Consider the following 19115-nt stretch of genomic DNA (forward strand, 5'->3'; position numbering starts at 1 on the left):
CAGATTTATACAAGCGCGCATCCGATTGGCTGACAGCCGTGACGCGTTATTACTCTTTGTTTTTCTCTCTTATTATTTTTTAATGCTTGACTTACGTTTAATAAAATATACTATTAACATTAATTAACGCCGTAACATTATTTAAATTCTATGTTTAAGTATTGACAAGTTTTAAACGTTTTTTCTGCAATCGAGATCACACTATTTTATACGTTTATATTCTAGATTTATTCGTTTTGAACATTTACTTAATGCTTAAAGAGATGGATTGGGATGTGTTTTACTTAATGAAAAATACAATAATTCTCAATAAAGATGCGTTAGGGAGATTTTCTTTAAATATAGAACTGCTTAAAGTAGACTCCTACTCGTGTACCATCGGTTACTATACGTGTCTATGAAATTACATCTTAAAATATCCAATAAATGTGACTGATACGCAGTACTTAAATTGGTGAAAGATGCTGAAATTTATGATGTCTATTCTATCTAATTTTATCTTTTCTTTTCCAACATTTGTGGAAAAACGATTCCCTTTTGCATTTTCACAAAGCACTTTGTTTAATATTTTAGTTATACATGTATAATAAATGCATTGTTACGCTCAATAAGACAATTATGTTGGAAACACTAGTTTGTATTTGTATTTTTTTATTATAAATATGTTCCAGAAACGAGCACATTTTCTTTTAATAGTCTTTTATTAGCTGATTTCAAACATACAATATGAGTTTGCAATTTGTCAAGGCAAGTTAGAAACACTTTCTGCCACGATCCTGACATGAAAACTAAGTTTCTGATCTAGTTTTAAATTAAAATATTATTTACACAAGTGTTAGTTTGTAAACTGCTGAAAACCCGCCGCCCTGTCTTTGCTGTCATGGTTACACATCTGTTACCCATGTTTGTGCAATTTTGTAGAACATATAAGACACATGCTTTTTTAACATCAACACATGAGTATTTGACTAATTAAACAAAAACAAAATGCAATCGTGTAACATATATTTACCACGTTCACATACTGAAACAATACGCTGTAAATACACGTAATATTCCATTGAACAAATAATACTAACAGCAATCTACTCAACTTTAAACAACATGTTTTATTTGGCACTGATGCTCAGCAATCATCCTCAAAGTAGCAGAAACATTTACCAGATTCTACAGTAAGCACTTTTTAAGTTAATACAAGTTCACCAAGAATGATTAATATAACACTGTTTGTTTAAACCTCGGTGACATTTTAAATAACTTGTAGTTTGAGCTGCACAGTTAGTCATTTCCAGCTCAAGCAGCTCAATTCATTCAACATTCAAAGAATCGACAAAACAGATTTCTTCATCTGACTCTACAGTTTAAGTACGTTCGGTGCAATCTTCAGAGGAAAAACATTGAATTATAAAATAAGTACACAGTAATAACATGTATTATTGTTAACAATATTACAGTATTTATTCTTCCTCAATTTTGAGTTCAGTCAAAGTCTTTTAAGTTCAGGTTTAGGCAATATTAGTTTCGTTAACATCGTCTAATAAAACATCGTCTTAATAGTGTCATAGAAATCGGTGGACATAAGCTGAATTGGATTGACTGTATCTAAATATATATATCAAAGAAAACATTTGACAGCCACATAGGTCCAAAAGTTAAAGAAAATTAACATCATTTATTTGTCAATAAGTAAAATGTGTTAACTTCCAGTTATTCTTCAGTAACTCCTGATATTCAAACGATTAAAAAAAATGATAAAGTTTCCATAAAAAGCAAGGGATCCTGTTCCTCTGCTCGTCTCCTCTGCATCCTTCAAGTCTTTTCCTTCTGACCTGGTCCTTCTGACACCAGAAACCATCTTCATTCTGTCCATTAGAAGACAAATACTTTCTCCACTCTGTGTTTTATTTCCTCGCCAAACGTTCAGATACGCTCTTGATGGGGACTCCTCTGCGGGCGACTTTGACGTGGATAAAGAGAGTCGCCGGTGACAATCTGGATCCATCGGACTTTAGGAGGTGAACATGTCGATAGCCTAAAAACAGTGAACATATTGAGAATTAAATTAATGCACTACCAAAGTGTGTGTGTCTATTTAAGTGTGTGTTCATGTGTCAACCTGTGCGCAGGCTTGTGAAAGGCAGCGTGAACTGTCCGACAAAGTCGTTCTTTGCCGTGTGATCGTGATCTTCCACCACGAACCGCACCAGGGCCAGCTCAGGAACCTGCAGCTGGAAGCTCAGCGTGCAGTCCCAGCGTGGGTTAAAACCTGTAGGGGGCGCACATGAGCTGTGAATGCATGGACCAGTTCAAACTGACTAGAATATAAACGTGTTTGATTTCACTTGCATCTCAGGTTCAAGGTGACCCAAAGGCCCGAAAACAAAAGTGTTTGTGGTATCCCTTGTGTTGTCTTTGGGTCAAATTGATCAACATCCACCACTGCATATGTATTTTATGTTGACCTTGACCCACAGATATAACACAAGGGATACCACAAACACATTTATTTTAGGGGCCACCGGGTCCCCATGACCCAGAGATAATAAAGTTTTTTTTTTATAGTATGTTTGCCATACAATTAAAAATATAACAACTTTATTCATTTCCCCAACAACACAATTCTGCAATTTAGCATCTCATCAACATGTTTGAAACATTGGACACGTTCAGAGCAAATCTGACTTTTGAAACATGTGTCCATAAACATGTTGAAAAGGAATGGAAGTAAGGTGTTTCTTTATTGTACAAGTTTAAAAAACACAGATTAATTAAAAAAAAGATTTCCAATAAAAGAAGTAGCTTCAATATAGCTTTATACAATTAAATTTTTAGAAGTAAAATTCTAAAATATATTTTGATTCAATAATAAAGAAACTACTCCGATAAATTTCCTCCCCATGATTACCAAAACGCAAAAAAAGATTATTTCCTATTTGTTTTTAAAGTGTTTAAACCCTTCTTTTTTTTATTGTAAATTTATTTTTTAATTAAGCAACGTTTTTAATTGAAAAAATATATAATTGAATCAGCTTTTTTAAGTTGAATTTACATTTTATTTTTGAGATTGATGCAATTTTTTTGATTGAATCATAATAAAACAAATCCAACTCCATAGAAAATAATGTGTGTGAAAAAGAAATTTATATATATACAATTTATATACATTTAAAAAAGAATAAAAGTCTGTGATGTGTAGCAGGTTTTTAACTGCATTCTTCAGAGTTATGTTTACCATTGTTATCAATGCGTTGGGTTTTGCCTCTAGTGTTATCGATGGCCACTCCATGAATCTCCACCCACACCTGCGGGTCCACGATGGAGCTGGCCTTGTCCATGTTGGGTTTTGGAAGCTGCTGTGCAGAAATTACCTGAAGGATAGACCATCATTTCAGTAAATTCACGACCTGATTCTGGACCTTCACAGCGATGGTGGTTGTTCCGGTAACATCACTCACTCTGATGGTGAGCTGTGTGGGGATGTGACCTGGGCCTCCACCCGTGTTCTCAGGGTTAAAGTTGGACGTGGCGCTGCAGAGGAAACTGGGCTTCAGGACGTATCCACAGCGACCGTTGGGCAGGAAGCGACCCTGGTTCAGATCCATCTGCTCCCCCGCTGTCTGGAAGTTTAGCGCCACTGCACAAGCACGAGTGAAGTAGAGAAACGTAATAGCTTCGTGATCTTCACGACAAGAGTTTGAGATTCTACATGGTAACACAAACCCATCTGGCAGCCACCGTTCCACATTTCCTGAGGATCATAGTTGGACGATTGCAGGCGCTGGCCGGAGGGGTAGATCCGGCTCAGCTGCCGACTGTTGTGTCTCACAAATAACTTCCCTGCAAATGAAGAGACAGAGAGTGGCTGACAAAGTAAACAGCAGCAGAAATACGACTGTATTTAAGTTGCTTTTCTAGCCGTACCTGTATCTTTGATGAGTTTGAGAGCGTCGCTCTCGGAGAAGGACGACATCTCGTCGGCTGCCTTTTCACTCTCAAAGCCACTGAAGGAGACGCTCCTGCAGTAGACCACCAGAGCAGACAGTTCGGGGCTCAGTTTGGAACACACCTGTCACACAAAATATGAGGATGTGTGAGCAAAATTTTGATTTATTTTTTCACCACTAGCTTCTAATCATACTCAAGATTTTCAAATCTTTTATTTTGTACACCTGAATAAATAACAATTAAAAAGGTTAATAATCACAGAAATTCCTTCATATTTTTTATGAATTTCTTTTGCATTTTTAAAGGATTTTTAAAATTAGTGAATTTATATTAAAGATCCTGGTCCAGCTGTGAGGTATATTCTCTCCAGCATGTTCAACTAAAATAGTTTTTATTTAAAGGGAAAATAAAGTGTTGATTTAAGTGTGTTTTAAATAGATCTTGGATCTCTATTGAACTCATCAGTATGTGTCTGTTTATACAAAACTCTCTATTCATTGAAATATTTACATTACACGTCCACTTTAAAGTATATACTTTTTTGAGTATTGTTTTGATTGTTAAAGCGCTTTGTGACCCTGGTCTGGAAAAGCGCTGTATAAATAAATATTACTTACTAAAAACTGTTTTTGTGGAGATTAAATCTTGTTTACCATAACCACGCCCACTCTGCTGTGATTGGTCAAACAGAAGTCTCCACCTCTAAGAGACTCGTTGTGTAAACAAAGCTGGGCGTGATTACAGCTGGCTGGAGGAGGAGTAAAGACCGTTTTTATGTCATAATGGACTCTGCTCTCGTAACCTCTCGTTCACCAAGATTTTTAAACAGGGGAGAACTTTATAAAGTAAAAACTTTAAACATGGTCATGATGAGAGACTTACTGCATCTTTGAGAGGAAGACTTGAACATTTGAAACATGTCAGTTAGTTGCCCTTTAAATCAGCGTTAGAGTTTGACATTATATAGATACAACCTTGACCAACAGCTTTTCCATTATAGCTCAAGTACTAAGAGTGTTGTTTAAAGTTTCTACAGAAAACGGATCCAACAAATTGACAGCAGTGCTTGAGAATCGTTACGACATTGCAGTTACACCTGTCTATCACAAGGGAGCGCTAAAAACAAATATATTGATCCTTTAAACCTGATGCCACTGAAATGATTATTTTTTGTTTTTTTATTGCACTTTTATTGCAAATATTTGAGCTTTATAGCGTGATTCTTTGAAAATAAGTGTGTATTTGCACACAAAATAGGAGCCTACCTGTTTACATACACAATCGTGCACAAACATTTCGCCACTATTCTACTCCTCGCTGACCTTTGCCATGTCCTTCCTGGGCGTGCCCCTGCTGCCGTTGGCATATTCATCCTCCGAGCTGGACGAGAAGCTGGCGCTGCTGCTGTTCTTTCCCAGCTGGCTCAGGTGAGGAGTGTGTTTCTTCCCTTTCACTAAGATGTAGCCCTTCAGCTCCTGGTGTGTGTGTCGCAGCGAACAAATGACAAGTCAGCCGGATGTCATGTTGTTGGCGTGTTGTCTCATGTTTTTTGTCACCTCTGGCGAGGGCAGATCCTTCAGGGGCTTCTCGCTCAGGGGCCTGGTGAGCAGCTTCTTTCCCAGGATGGTGCAGAGGTGTTTGGCCATGACGGCCTGCTGCTCCACAGAACAGTGGTTCTCCAAGGACAAGATGAGCGGATAAGGGGAGGCCTATAGGAAGACAGGAGATAAAACATGATCACTTCACACCATGTGGATCCAGACGCTCCAGATTGTGCGGTGAATTAGGACAAAGGGGTTGTCCGACCTCTGGGAAATGATGCAGAATGCAGCATGTTGCTCTACATTTTATATTGAGGGTGTTTTTCACCAGCGTCAAAGTCACCGTCATTTTCATGTGTTTCTGAGCAAGTGTTTGATAGAGAGATTGGGAATCTATAGAAGATAAGAGGGTCTGATTCACTTTGACCCCTTCATCTAATAACACTTCAAATGCAGCTCTGACACTTAATTAATACACATAAATAAATATTCTAAATAAAACAAAAAACATTCCTCTTTAATAATAAAAATTAAAAAAATGTTTCAATCGAAAAGAAAAAGGGATGTGATTCCACATAATATAGTTGAGACCAAAAAAATGAATTGTGTTGAAATAACTGTTTTTTATTTATGTCTAAATTATTAAATACCAGAAAGTAACATCAATTAAAGTGAATATTTACATTCAAAGAAAATATATATATTTTTTATTTGATTTGACGTGTTGAAAATATATTTTAATTTTAATTTGTAAACCTTTTTTTCTACTGCATAATAAAGACATAAATCCACTTTTACACAGCTAAACAGTGACAATCTAAACAAGTTGTTCTTGTTTTGTTCAAGGGAATTACACAATGCCGCTGCAACCTGCGGTCTGATGGATCGAATTGCTATAAGAGATAATAAAAACGCAAAAATAATATGTAATTAAATAGAAAAATATATATCAATATATATCAATATATTAATCACAAGATTGGTCGAGATTGTCTCATGTATACAGTAGTGAGCCTTATCACTATAACATTTTTACCATTCATTCAATTGAGAAATATTCATATGATATTGTTTTCTTGCTTTAATCAGTCAAGCAATGTTTTTGTTTCAAGTAATGGCAACAAATATCTAGTACTGTCCACTGCGGAGGCTAATTTTGTTGCTGGAGTCAACGCTTAAATGCAATGCTGAGGACCTAAATAACTATAAATCCCCTGATTATTTTAAGAACATACTGTTTATAAAGGATGAATACAGTTGGAGACGTGACGCAAAAAACAGATTAGAAAAACATGTTTCATATCCATCTGACCTTATCCACTAAACAAGACGATGCACGCACATGCAGGATTGAAACCTCTGTGCCAGGAATGCTCTCAGAACCCGTCGGTCTCAGATCTGCTTACTGACAACTCGCTGATTTCATTAGCAATGAGAGCCTGCGTTCCACGATAGTAGAGGATTTACACCTTTTAATAAAATTAGTGTTTTCTTGCCTTGAAGGCATACTGAGCGATGGTTTCTATGACCTCCCGGAACGGCACTTTGGAGGTGAGCGTGTGGCCGTGGTAAATGACGGGCTCTCCCTTATCTCCGTCCCAGCAGTCCAGCTCCACGCAGCGGCAGCCCTGATTCAAAGCCCTGCCGGGTCACAGATAGTGAGAATTGAATGAATGAAGCCTGACAGAGGTTTGATTCAGTACCTGATGTAGGGCTCGGTGCTGCTGGTACTGGTCACTTGGTCCTTGGTCAGGTAGGTGTTGTGAGAGGAGGAGATGTAGTAGTGGGTCAAGGGATGGCTCATGTCCTGGTGCACCCGACGGTGGTCCGGGTTGAACACGTCGTTCTCCAGCGAGAGCATGTACATCGTGAAGCCATTCTGGGTCATGAACTGGTTCTTCTGAGCTGCAACGAAAAGTCACATCTTTATTTCTGGTTTCTGACAAAAGTTTTATAGTCTGTGATTGTTATGAGTAGTGATGGGCTGATGAAGCTGCATGAAGCAGTGTCATGTTGTTCAGAGGTCAGTAGGTGGCGCCGTCAGTTTAAAAAGGATGTTATGTTTCATCAGAACAGTTCAAAAACAATGGAAAATTGAAATTAAAAATAAAGTAAATCAAAAAAACATTATGCCATCAAATAAGTTTCATAATATTTCATTTAATATAAATTCTATTTAATGTAATGTAAAATTTAATAGAAAAGCTCTTTAATTTCTGAAAAACAAAAAAAAAATCAAAAGAAATACAAAACACTTTAACAAGTGGCTTGAAGGGCTGTACCAGTAATAAAACGGTTTGATAGCCATCGGAAACATTTAAAAACAGTTTTATAGTATTATCTTGACATCACATTGAGGGCCACATGTGCACTTTGTCCCGGTCTGAACGAATTATTTTAATTTTAAATTTAAATTTAAATTTAATATTTTTTCATCACTAGTTCAACTCTAAATAAGACTATAGGGTTTTATATTAGATAAAAAAATAAATAAATGTAGCATATTTAACTATATTTTAGTTGATTTCTTTCTATATATTATTTACCATTATATTAGGGTTTTCATACTTTTTGAAATGTGGCCCCTGAGGAAAATGAATTGCTAATGGATGCACTTAAGAAATGAATGAACAGATTCCGATACAATTTTCTAAAATGGTTGCAAATGCTACAGCAAAAAGTACATTTTGGTGGCGTTCTGAAAATACAATCTGGATCCACACATTCTTTAAAGCGTTTCATGAAAGAGCTGATGAGGTTTCAGTGAGTTGGTGCTTCAGGGCCAAAGATTATAGAAGATCTCATGGGACCTTATCAGACCATTAATAGCTGTGCAGAAGAAGCTGCTCTAGAGGTGATGAATAATATTACGTACACAGAAAGAGGCAATGAAACCATATGACAGAAGAAAAAAGACAAATAAAACACAGTTTAACAGAGAATAATTGACACATACTCTTGAAACAATATCTGTAACTAAGTATATAAGCAAGTGTACTTATGACAATGATATTTCAAATGTCAAAAATGTATGGAATTAGAATAGAAAACATACATTTCAGGCAATTATATAAGGAAAATATATTATTTCATATTATATACACTTTGTTCTGAGATTCTTAATTTAAATTAATAAATGGTGCTTAAAAGTTTTTGCTTACCACTGGTCATTAAATTAGAAAAAAAAATGGTTTAAATATTTTATTAACAGTATTTATATTAATTTATTTTTGATGTGGGATATTAATATTTATATGCATGCCATTGGGTTAATTTGTGTTTTACAATTACACTTCTGGCCGCTAGATGGCAGCAATCGTAGATGAACATTGTGGTTCCACAAGATGCCAGCGATGACTGTGGGCGAGAGGATACAGACAACTACACCAGATTATAAAAGATGATGTTTAGATATATTTTGTTTTCAAAATAATTCAAAGCGGAATGAGGTGTTCCGTAAATTCTGCAAAAACCTGAGGAAAATATGTCGTTTGGACTAGAGTATCGCAATATATCGACATTTATCGTATCGATGACCTTGTAACCGTGATACCTATCGATTCTTGCCAATACACACATCTAGGATCATGGTTCAAAGAAAACAAGGTTAACACTTTTCTATTTGTCCCATGTCTTGTCATTATAGCAATATGTTTATATATATAATATATTTATTTTTCTGTTCATCCTTGTATAAGTTTGCAACTGTTAGATGTCGGAGGACTTCACTTTTTAAGCAGCAGTCAGACATGAAGTATGTGTCTCCAGTGAGTTCACTACAATCAAAGTGCTACACACACCACTGATTGACCTCAAATCTCACGGTGACCCACCCCAGTCGTTGAGCTCGAAGGTAAGTATGAGCTTCTGAGCGTGACTCAGGGAGGCGTCCTCGCCCTGATCGCCCAGGAAGTCTCGCAGCTCGGCCGTGGACAGAACGCAGCCGTTGCCGGAGTAATGTCGGAACACGGCGTCCAGCTCCGGGCGCCGCAGCAGCTCCCTGCAGAACTCCTCGATCTCGATGTGGTCCAGGCGCCCATCGCCGGACCGGTCGCACCTCTGGGACAGAAAACGCACAACGATCACCTTTTCTTGTGTTACTCGGTTCGAGGGTGTTTTTGCTGGTGTGACAATCCAGGCCAGCTGCTGACTTTAACAACTCTCTTTACAGGAAGTCTCACACCTGGCACTGGACTAGCTTACAAAGACAAGATGTCTAACTCCTCACTCGGTTACCGACTCCAGGGTGTCAGAGAAAACCGAGATGACCCTAATGTGTAAAAATATCACAAGCTCTCAGAGCACTCCAGTCTTTGCAAAAGCTTAAAATACACGAGCAAGAGAATTACATCACGGCCGGATCTCTCGCGGAGAGAGTCGGAGATGGTGATAAGAAAGTAGTTTTACTTCGAGAGATAAATCCTCCACGACGAGGGGAAAAAGACCCTGACCTTGAACAAACAGCGGGCGTAGTGCTCGCTCAGGTCGATGTTGATCATCTGCAGCAGCCATTTGACCTCGTCGTAGCTCATCTTGCCGTCCTGGTTCTGGTCCGCTCGCTTCAGATAGCCACGGATCCAAATGAAGGGGGAAGTTAAGGATTATCCCGGTTAGAAAAAAAGTATTTCAGTGAGAAACTATTCCCTTAAAAAAAAAAGATATTAACAATTTATTAAAAAAAAATGTTATTTTCTCCTCCCAACACATGTACATACATTGACGCACAATTAAACTGGATTTACTTTTTATATATTGAGTTGTTAAATAGAACTTAGAACTAAGTTTCTGTTTATATTTAAATTTGTTTTTGTTTTTTTCTGTTTTTTTTAAATGGGCCAACTCTGGGTACTCAAGTTTCTTCCCACATCCCAGAATAATACACTGTCAATTCAGTGCTCTAGATTGTCCTTAAATGATTGATGCCGCTTTGACAGGCCTGTAAACCATTGGTAACCTGATGGATAGCAAGAAAAAACTATTTATATGATTTCTGTTGGATTGATTATTACTGTCTGAAAGGTGTTTAAGACCACATTTTCTCTGAAGTAACATTAGCATGTGCCTGACACTTGTTTTAGTCAAGTTGATTTAATAATAAACCTGTAAACTAGTGAAAATAAGTGAAACAAAGGCTCAACGTCGGCTCATCTTGTTGCAGAAAGAACAGAATAGAGTACTGCTGATTCAGCATTATGCTGAGATGTATCTTTGATGCACTTCATGTTGATTTTTTTATTCATTCTAATTTATTTTTTGCTGTTTTTTATTTGAGGTTGGTCTGTGAATATGCAGACAATAAATCAGTCTTTAGGAAAAGTTTTCTGGAAAAAGGATTGTCCCCTGCCTCACACCCTGAGTAGCTGGGATAGGCTACGGTTAGTGATGGGCTGATGAAACAGTGTCCTGTTGTTTAGAGGTCAGTAGGTGGCGCCATCAGTTTAAAAATGATGTGATGTTTCATTAGAACGGTTGTTGAAAACAAAAGAAAATTGTGTAGGGACCGCCATCTAATGGACTCTGGCTTCACACGACCATCACTAGCTACAGTCTACTGTGACTATGATTTGGTATAAAGTGAAAAAAAATGAACATTATTTAACGACACTATAAAATGTAAAAACTATAAATATAGTTAGTATATAAAACTATAAAACAATAAAATGCTGCTTATAATATTATTTTTAACCACATTAGAAAAATAAAATCAATAAAGCACATATTTATTTTACCATTAATGCTGCTTATGTTGGATAATTGTCATATAATTTAAAGTAAGTACTTCCAAATGTAATCAAACAGGCTATTTAGTCAGTTGTTTTTAACATATTCAGTGATGTCATCTTTTCACCGACCCATTATTCCTCTGACCATAAGATCCAGTCGTGAGATGTTTGTGAATCAACACACCCGCTGGTCTTATTTAGCATGTTTATGAAACTCGTGGGAGCAAATGATGAGAAATGACTGGAGCTGTTGACACAGAAGCAGCTCCTGCTATGAGGGATCATGGGAACACTAACTATAATTAGATCCCAGTTTTTTTTACCTTCTGATTACTGATCATCGCAGCAATGCTGCAGACGTGGGAGGAAGTGTGCGACAGTGCGTCACCACAGAGATTCTACTGACTTTGAATCCGACATGTTAAGAGCAGGATATTGATCCAGTTTTTCCTTCTGAGTCATGTTGGCCACTCGCTCCTTCAGGGTCCGGAGTCCGCGAACCCACCGCTGCGCCTCGGCCTCGCAGGTGCACAGCAGGTCCAGGCTCTTCCTGGGTCCCCTGAAGACCACCGTGAAGCACCGGCTGTCTGGCACCGACCCAGAGAGTCTTCGCAACGCCTCGGACTGGCATCCTTCACGCACACATTCCACCTCCGTCACTGCGACTGCGGCGAGAAGAATAGAATATAGTTATAATAATAATAGAGTATAATATCCTGGAGAAAACCAGTATTAGTAAGTCTACTGACTCTTTTAAGAAACGTCTTAGGACGTTTCTATTTGTTCAGGCTTTTCCTTGATTTTCTGGAACTCCTGTTGTGTTATCAGTTTTATCTTGATCTTTAAATACTTTATTGAATATTACTTACTTACTTATTTACTTACTTTAATAAATATCTCATAGGTGTGTGTTTGCTGACTGTTTAAACATTCAAAGACCACAAACATCACAGTTTAGATGACTTTAAACTGTGCATCTGAAGTCATAACTTTAATGACATTAGAAGAGACAACGTAAGTCTCATATCATTTGTGTTGACAGTGCAGTGGCTGCCGTTAGCTCCGCTATAATCTCCGCTATAATCTCTGCCATAATCTCCGCTATAATCTCCGCTGTAATATTCGCTATAGTCTTCCCTTCGAAAAATCATATTCAAGTGATCTTTTAGATACTCGCTTATTTATGTATTTTCACTTGTATTTACTATGGAAGTCAATGAGATTGAACACCCGTTGGCGTCGGTATAACCACTCACACTTTTCTGTCACAAAATATTATTCAAATACTACTTGTACGTCTATACCAGGGGTGGGCAATTATTATTCTTCAAGGGCCACATTAAATTCTGTGAATGTTGTTAGGGGCCGTCAAGTAAAAAGAAAGACGAGAAAATCCCCCCCAAAAAGGACATTCGTCATTAGGCCGTGACATTTACTAAGCTAAATAAGCTGCAATTTTAGTCTTGTTTATATGAGTTTTTTACAAAACATTTCTTCAACTAACTTAAAAAATATATTTTGAGGGATTAATATATACTCAAAAAAAGTGTTATGTGAAAATGTAAATGAATAATACATACAAAATACATTTGTTAATGCATTAGAACCATTTATACATGATCATACTTTGACATTATGAGGGCCGCATAAATACAGTCAAAGGGCCGCATGTGGCCCCCGGCCCAGGTCTGGTCTATACCAACCACACGAACGTTCATGTATCCAATATATTTTGAACCAATAAATGATCCCAAAATCACCTCATCACACTGTAACTCCATACGAGGCCACAATGGCTGACGAAATAGTGGAATCATGTAAATAGTGTCAAATAAACTCATATAATTTTAATATTCAACGTGATACTAACTTCAACTCATGAGTCTAAACTCTTTCTGCAGTCTCAGTCTAAAATAGAAAAGCTGCGATTGATCAGCCTTTTTCCTCAACGTCATGAAACCGAACCAGGCGACTGAAGAAGGACGTGTTCTTTTTGCAGATGTCTGCAGCACAGTGTAATATGTTGTGAAGGGTCGGACAATGGGCTTATTATTTACCCTGAGGTCATGCAGCTCCTGCTGTCCACCTCTTCAAACCCGCTCCAAATTCCTTTTGCCACTCCCGGAGACACGGCAAATGTGGCACGTATGTGTGTGAAGCGTGTTCACTGCCAAGTGCCTTCGCAAGCATAAGGTGCAGCTCAGAACTGCAGGCGTCAAATCACAGCGGACCTGGACCGGAGCCTGACGCTCGGAAAAGAGGAACATGAGCCAAGAGCTTCTTCCCAGAACCATCCCAGACAAAAAAAAAAAAACACGCCACGGCTTGACAGCCAGGCATTATCGGGATCTGCTCGCAGCAGCGCTGTTGTCGCTGCTCGAGCGTCTTAAACAGGCTGCTATGTCAGGCACAATGAAGACGGCCTTCACCAGATGCTGACCCACAAATACAACCAGACACCGACCCTTCCCCCCTCCTCCTCCACGGCTCTTCCTGTGTCTGCCCGGGGTCAAAGTTCAAGCACACTTGTGTAAATAACAAGAATCATTTCAAAATAAACAGTGAGCATTGAATCGAGTGTGAATTGAAACACTAAAGATTCCTCTAAAGCTACATAAAAGTAAAATCCAATTCTTTAATTTACAGATCATCAAACAATTGTTGTTTTTTTTGGATGAGTTTATATGTTGGTTTGATATTTAAAGAAAGAAATAATGAATAATTATGAAAAAACATCCTTGTTTAAAAATATAAATAATTAAATGTATTCAAACAACAGTGAAAATGAAATCTGAATAATTTAAACACGAATCAATCCCTTCTGTTGGCAATATTATGTATTATAAAATAATAATGTGAAACAGGTTTTAAATATTGTATTTATTTATATTCTTTCATCTTATTTGTTCATATTATATAATTAGTTGTCATATATGAACGCAGATCGCTTGTTTTATTAAACAGATTGACAGAGACAAACTAGGATTTAGTTTGGAATTGTTAAAAATAATTGTATTTATTTATATTTTATTTATATTTTACAAAAGCGTTAACCCTTGTCATATCTCTGGGTCTTTGGGCCTTAGGGTCACCTTGACTCAGAGATAACACAAGGGTTAAACAGCCCTTATACAGATGAATAAAGTGTTTTCTAAACTCTTTTTTTACTTCCTTTTCTATTTTTGTAATTAAATTCTATTGTAAGTCAGTAAGCAGTATTTGTGGAGCGCTTTTCTAGACCAGGGTCACAGAGCGCTTAAACAATAAAAAAAAATACCCAATAAAATATGTACTTAAAAGGTCAAGACACCAAAAAAAACATGAAATAAATCCCTCATGTTGATCGTATATTGTTTTCCTCTAAAAGGGTGGGAACTCCTGGACTTCAACATTCTACATTGTTTGATCTCTTTCTCTTCCTTCCTCTTCAGCTCCACCTCTGACCGTCACAATGCGTCTCAAACATTCTACAAAGGAAGTTATAGAGGAATTTGTGCTTCCTTCTTCAGACAAATGTCAACATACCCACACAAGCAAAGGCTGCTGCAGTAACCATGGCGCTACGGATCACGAATGGCTTGCAAATTCAAATGTCAGGGAAAGAATGAAAGACGCGAAATGCCTGAGGAGCTCATATTTATTGTCATAGATAAACCTGGAGAATAATGTGGATAATATAGAAATACAACTTGATTGTCTTTTCATATTTTTCACAATATTTTTCATTTTCTCAGAGAGTCATGTTGCATTTGAAGAAGATATTTAATCCAAAGATTCTTCTTCCTTTGGAAAAAAGTATTTATGCTCACTGCTGCCTCTCAGGTGACGAAGTGAATTACAATTTGACTTTTATTTCATCTTTACAGTTGAACTCTGGGTTGGCCTTTTCTAAATGTGCATAAACATTAACCAGATTCAAAAACATAAATGCACCAGACTCACAGATGAACTACTCACAGGTCTGCTTGGCTTTGGCCTTCCGGGAGCTTTTGGTGGACTCACACCACACCGTCAGTCCGTCCTCGAGCAGCCGCAGGTTTCGACTCTTCTGCCACCTCTGAGAACGGACCTTCACCATACTGGAGCCTTGCATCATCAGCACGATGTCCTCATTGTCCAGCAGCCCTTGAAGACACAAAACATTGCCTCAGTCTGTATTTAAGTTTCATCATTTTTTTTGTTGCTTTTTTGCCAGTTTGATGTTTAATATTTGCTTTTTGGCAGTTTTTTTCCCAACAGTTTTGGTTGGTTGTGTTTATGTGTTTTCACTGTGTGTGTATAAATATGTGTATGCGCTCAGTACCTGTTTTCATGTGTCTTATGTGTGTGTTTTCTTTTTGTGTGTTAATACAGTGTGTAGTTGGCATAACAATAACATGGGTCATTTTACTGTGTTTTTCTCCACAATTATTGTTAATTGTTTGTTTTCAAACTTGCAGTTTTAATCATATACAATTTTTGTTTTGGATACATTTTAAACATACCATTGTTAAATGTGCAGCTCCAGTTAAACAGGTTTAACTGTAAATAATGAAATAAAAAACTCTTTTTTTTTTTAAATCAACTGTAAATGAACAATTTCCCATTGAAAAATATTTGTAAATTTAATTAAACAATAATCGACAGTAATTCATCAAATATTTATATGTAATCAAATCATTTTAACTATAATAAAACCGTTTTCAACAACAAAACAAACATCTTAACTGAAAGAAAATCATTTTAAACACTAATCGAACAATTTAAACTTAAATTATACTATTTGAACTTAAAAATAAACTATTTAAAACAGAAAACAAATCATTTTAAACTGAAATAAAACAATTTAAAACATAAATCAGACCTTCTTTTAACTGTAATTAATGAAATATAAACTGTAATAAAATAATCAACTGTAACCAAATACATTTCTGCTGAAAAATATGTTAACTTTAATTGAACAATAATTTACTTTAATTCATCAAATTTTTACTTAAATCTAATTGTTTTAAGTCAAAAGGCAATTTTCAACGATTTCAAACCATTTTGAATCAAATAAGAAAAATTATTACATTTAATTTAAAAACAAATCCTGCTTTCTTTCACAGTCAAAATATAATTTGTTTCCTCCTGTTCCACGGCAGCTCCGAGGCAGACGAGCCTCACCTTGAATTGTGAAATCTCTTCAAACAGCTCTGACTTCAGGAATGCTGCTCTCTTTCACTCCCACTCTCACATAAATAAAGGATTGGAAAGTTTTTGTGTGTTTTAAGTGTCGGCTACATTTTCTGCTCTAAAGTACTTCTGCAGGTTTTACATAAAAACAATAAAACTGCAACAGGTTTGGCAGGCAAAACACCGGCCTCACCAGAAGGGGGCGAGGGAGGGCTCACAAGCACTCTTACTCTTCTTCTTATACAGTTTTATAGTCAGTATTTTGGACCAAACATGGTGTGGCTTTTTCTACTTCTTATTCTTGCACAGAAACAAGAGCACAAACGCAGCATTATTGCTGAAAAAAACTGCTTTAAAATCCCAACATCCCAAGAAAATGGAATTAATGCAACTTGCAAATCATTTACAATACATGTGGAAGCAATTTCTTATTCCACCGCTTTCAGTGAAGCGTGACTCTGGCGTGTGAATCCATCAGCAGCTCCAGGAGAAATAAAAAAACAGAAGCACAGAGGCTTTAAAATGATTCGTAGCTCACTGTGTTTGTTTAGCAACAAGAAGCATGGGGGCTTGTTATTAGGTAAAATGAAGGCTTCCTTCAGACCAAACACACGGCAGACCCATTATTACTCGAATCCAGGTCGGGTCGGCACCATAAATTACAGCCGTGTGGTTCATTATCATGAGAACGTTGACTCTCCTCAAGTGAGCTACAAAATAGAAAAAGGCAAAATGTCACTTATGTGTAAAACCTGTTACGATCCTTTTAAAGCAATTCTTAAATGTCATATTATATTTTAAATTTAACCACACAACAAGAAGACATTACATTGTTTTCATTTTTCAAGCTGTGTCCCAGACAAATATTTTAATAAAGGCATATCACCAGATAATGTTGTCAATGTAATGACAAATACAAGAGTAGAGAGTCTTAAAACGTTTTTCTACACACTTTATTTTGATCAATGCTTCAATTACGTTTCTTTTTATTTTTGAGATTTATTGTAAAAAATATATATTTGACATTAGGCAATGCAACCTCCCTATATAACAGACATTTTGGGTAATACATATAAATATAATGATGTATATTATCTGTTTTGTAATATCATTATACCTTTGTGAAATAATGTAGCCACAAACACAATAACCTGATCAGTAAACACAACTTTGTGGCAGGTGTAACAGAAGAATTATACTGATCATTTCACTACTTTTCCTGATGAAACAAAGGATTAAATATTGAAAGATATGATTAAAAATACGTTTTTTTTATCGGTCAACTGAAGTGTCTTTGTAAAATTGTTTTGAGGACAACAGTGTGGACAATGAGGACGATGAGTGTAGATATATACATATTTATTTGTTTGTTTGTTTACAGTACAGAAACAATACATCACTTTTGTCAACCCGAGAAAAGCTAAAAACATAGGATAAGATCCCAAAAATAAGGTTTTAACAGTTGAGGACTCCAGACATTTTCAAATGATTTTACATTTTGCCTTTTTAGATTTAGATTCTCATGAAAAGTACAACAATTATCTCACACCTGGCAACACTAACACACAGACTTTATGATCAGAGATTGACTTTTACTGTTGGTGTTATGAGCGAGTGCTGCTGGAGGTTATTTTTTTACCTGCATCTGTTAGAAAAATAACTTTTATTGACTCATTTAAATGAAACAATGAGTTTCACGTTGGATCCTGTACAGCCAAAAGAAATGAAGAATAAACTGCAGCAACAAATACAAAATCTGATATTGTTTTATAATAATAATAATAATAATATAATTTAAACTGAAATCAAACCTTTTTCAAATGTAACCAAACAGTTTGAAACTTAGATTAAACTATTTTAAACTGAAATCAAATACAATTTTCATCTGTAATCAAACAATGTTTTACTTTTATCCAAGAATTCTTAACTGCAATCAAAAACATTTCTATTGAAAAATGTAACGTATCATATATATTGTATTCATATATAAATAAAAGAAAGAGCAACCTAGTATAAACACTCTTCAATTTTTCTTTAATTGAATTCTGAGGGAAAATAAATACGAGGAGAGATAGAAAGGAAGAAATACTCATTTCAGTTTTAAAATAAACAGTAAATAAGTAAATAAACATTCATTCATTAAATTAATAGCCAACAAAAATAAAATGAACATGATAGAACGGATAGAAAACAAATCCCATCATGGGCTGCTGCCAGAGCATGTTCCATAAATATAAAGTAGTTAAAAAATAAACCAAATGATAATGTAAAAACACTCGTCTGCTGAGAAACATTTCAAACGCTCTCGTAGCACTTGATAGCTTTCTGAAGCGAGGAGTCTCTCCTCCTCGAGCACAATCCTGCTTTTGTCAAGTTATTTTTCAAGGCTTTATCTGCTCCGTGCACCTCCACAGTTTTGTCTGGCGTAGCCTCGCTCGCTTTCCGTAAATTTGCAAGTCCTCATTGATGTTGCCAAACGGCTGACAGAGTTACTTGAAGGGCCTCCAGTGAGCTACAGCATTCACAAACAGCCCCCCTTTTTTTCATGCTCCCGGTTATACTGGAGGCAAACTGGGTGCAGCCATGGATGCCTTTTTTTCTCCCCATTAAGAGTGGACAAAAGATCCCCCCGCCCCCTCCCTATGAGGCCTGGCCCATAACAACCCTGTTTTTTCAAGCTGTTACCACAAGCAAGGCATTCCTACCAGGAACTGATTAACTGCAGGTCATTGACCATCTGAAACTGCCCCGA

At 36.6% G+C, this 19115-nt stretch overlaps 1 protein-coding gene across 1 annotated transcript in view; it reads right to left on the bottom strand.

Annotated features, from left to right (window-relative positions):
* Positions 1-682: 682 nt before the first annotated feature.
* plcd3a (phospholipase C, delta 3a) overlaps positions 683-19115 on the bottom strand; it is a 28135-nt gene continuing 9702 nt past the window's right edge. Inside the window, exons 2-15 of the mRNA XM_087808811.1 lie at positions 15167-15334; positions 11646-11874; positions 9938-10067; positions 9320-9545; positions 7190-7391; positions 6983-7127; positions 5502-5654; positions 5268-5420; positions 3922-4066; positions 3721-3837; positions 3456-3634; positions 3233-3368; positions 2117-2266; positions 683-2032 (exon numbers count right to left, since the gene is read on the bottom strand). Coding sequence (XP_087664937.1) covers positions 1902-2032; positions 2117-2266; positions 3233-3368; positions 3456-3634; positions 3721-3837; positions 3922-4066; positions 5268-5420; positions 5502-5654; positions 6983-7127; positions 7190-7391; positions 9320-9545; positions 9938-10067; positions 11646-11874; positions 15167-15334 — 2264 coding nt within the window. The 3' untranslated portion in view covers positions 683-1901. The remainder of the gene's footprint in view (positions 2033-2116; positions 2267-3232; positions 3369-3455; positions 3635-3720; positions 3838-3921; positions 4067-5267; positions 5421-5501; positions 5655-6982; positions 7128-7189; positions 7392-9319; positions 9546-9937; positions 10068-11645; positions 11875-15166; positions 15335-19115) is intronic.

This window comes from Callionymus lyra, chromosome 15 (assembly GCF_982586985.1).
Source record: "Callionymus lyra chromosome 15, fCalLyr1.hap1.1, whole genome shotgun sequence".
In the NCBI taxonomy this organism is placed as follows: Eukaryota; Metazoa; Chordata; class Actinopteri; order Syngnathiformes; family Callionymidae; genus Callionymus; species Callionymus lyra.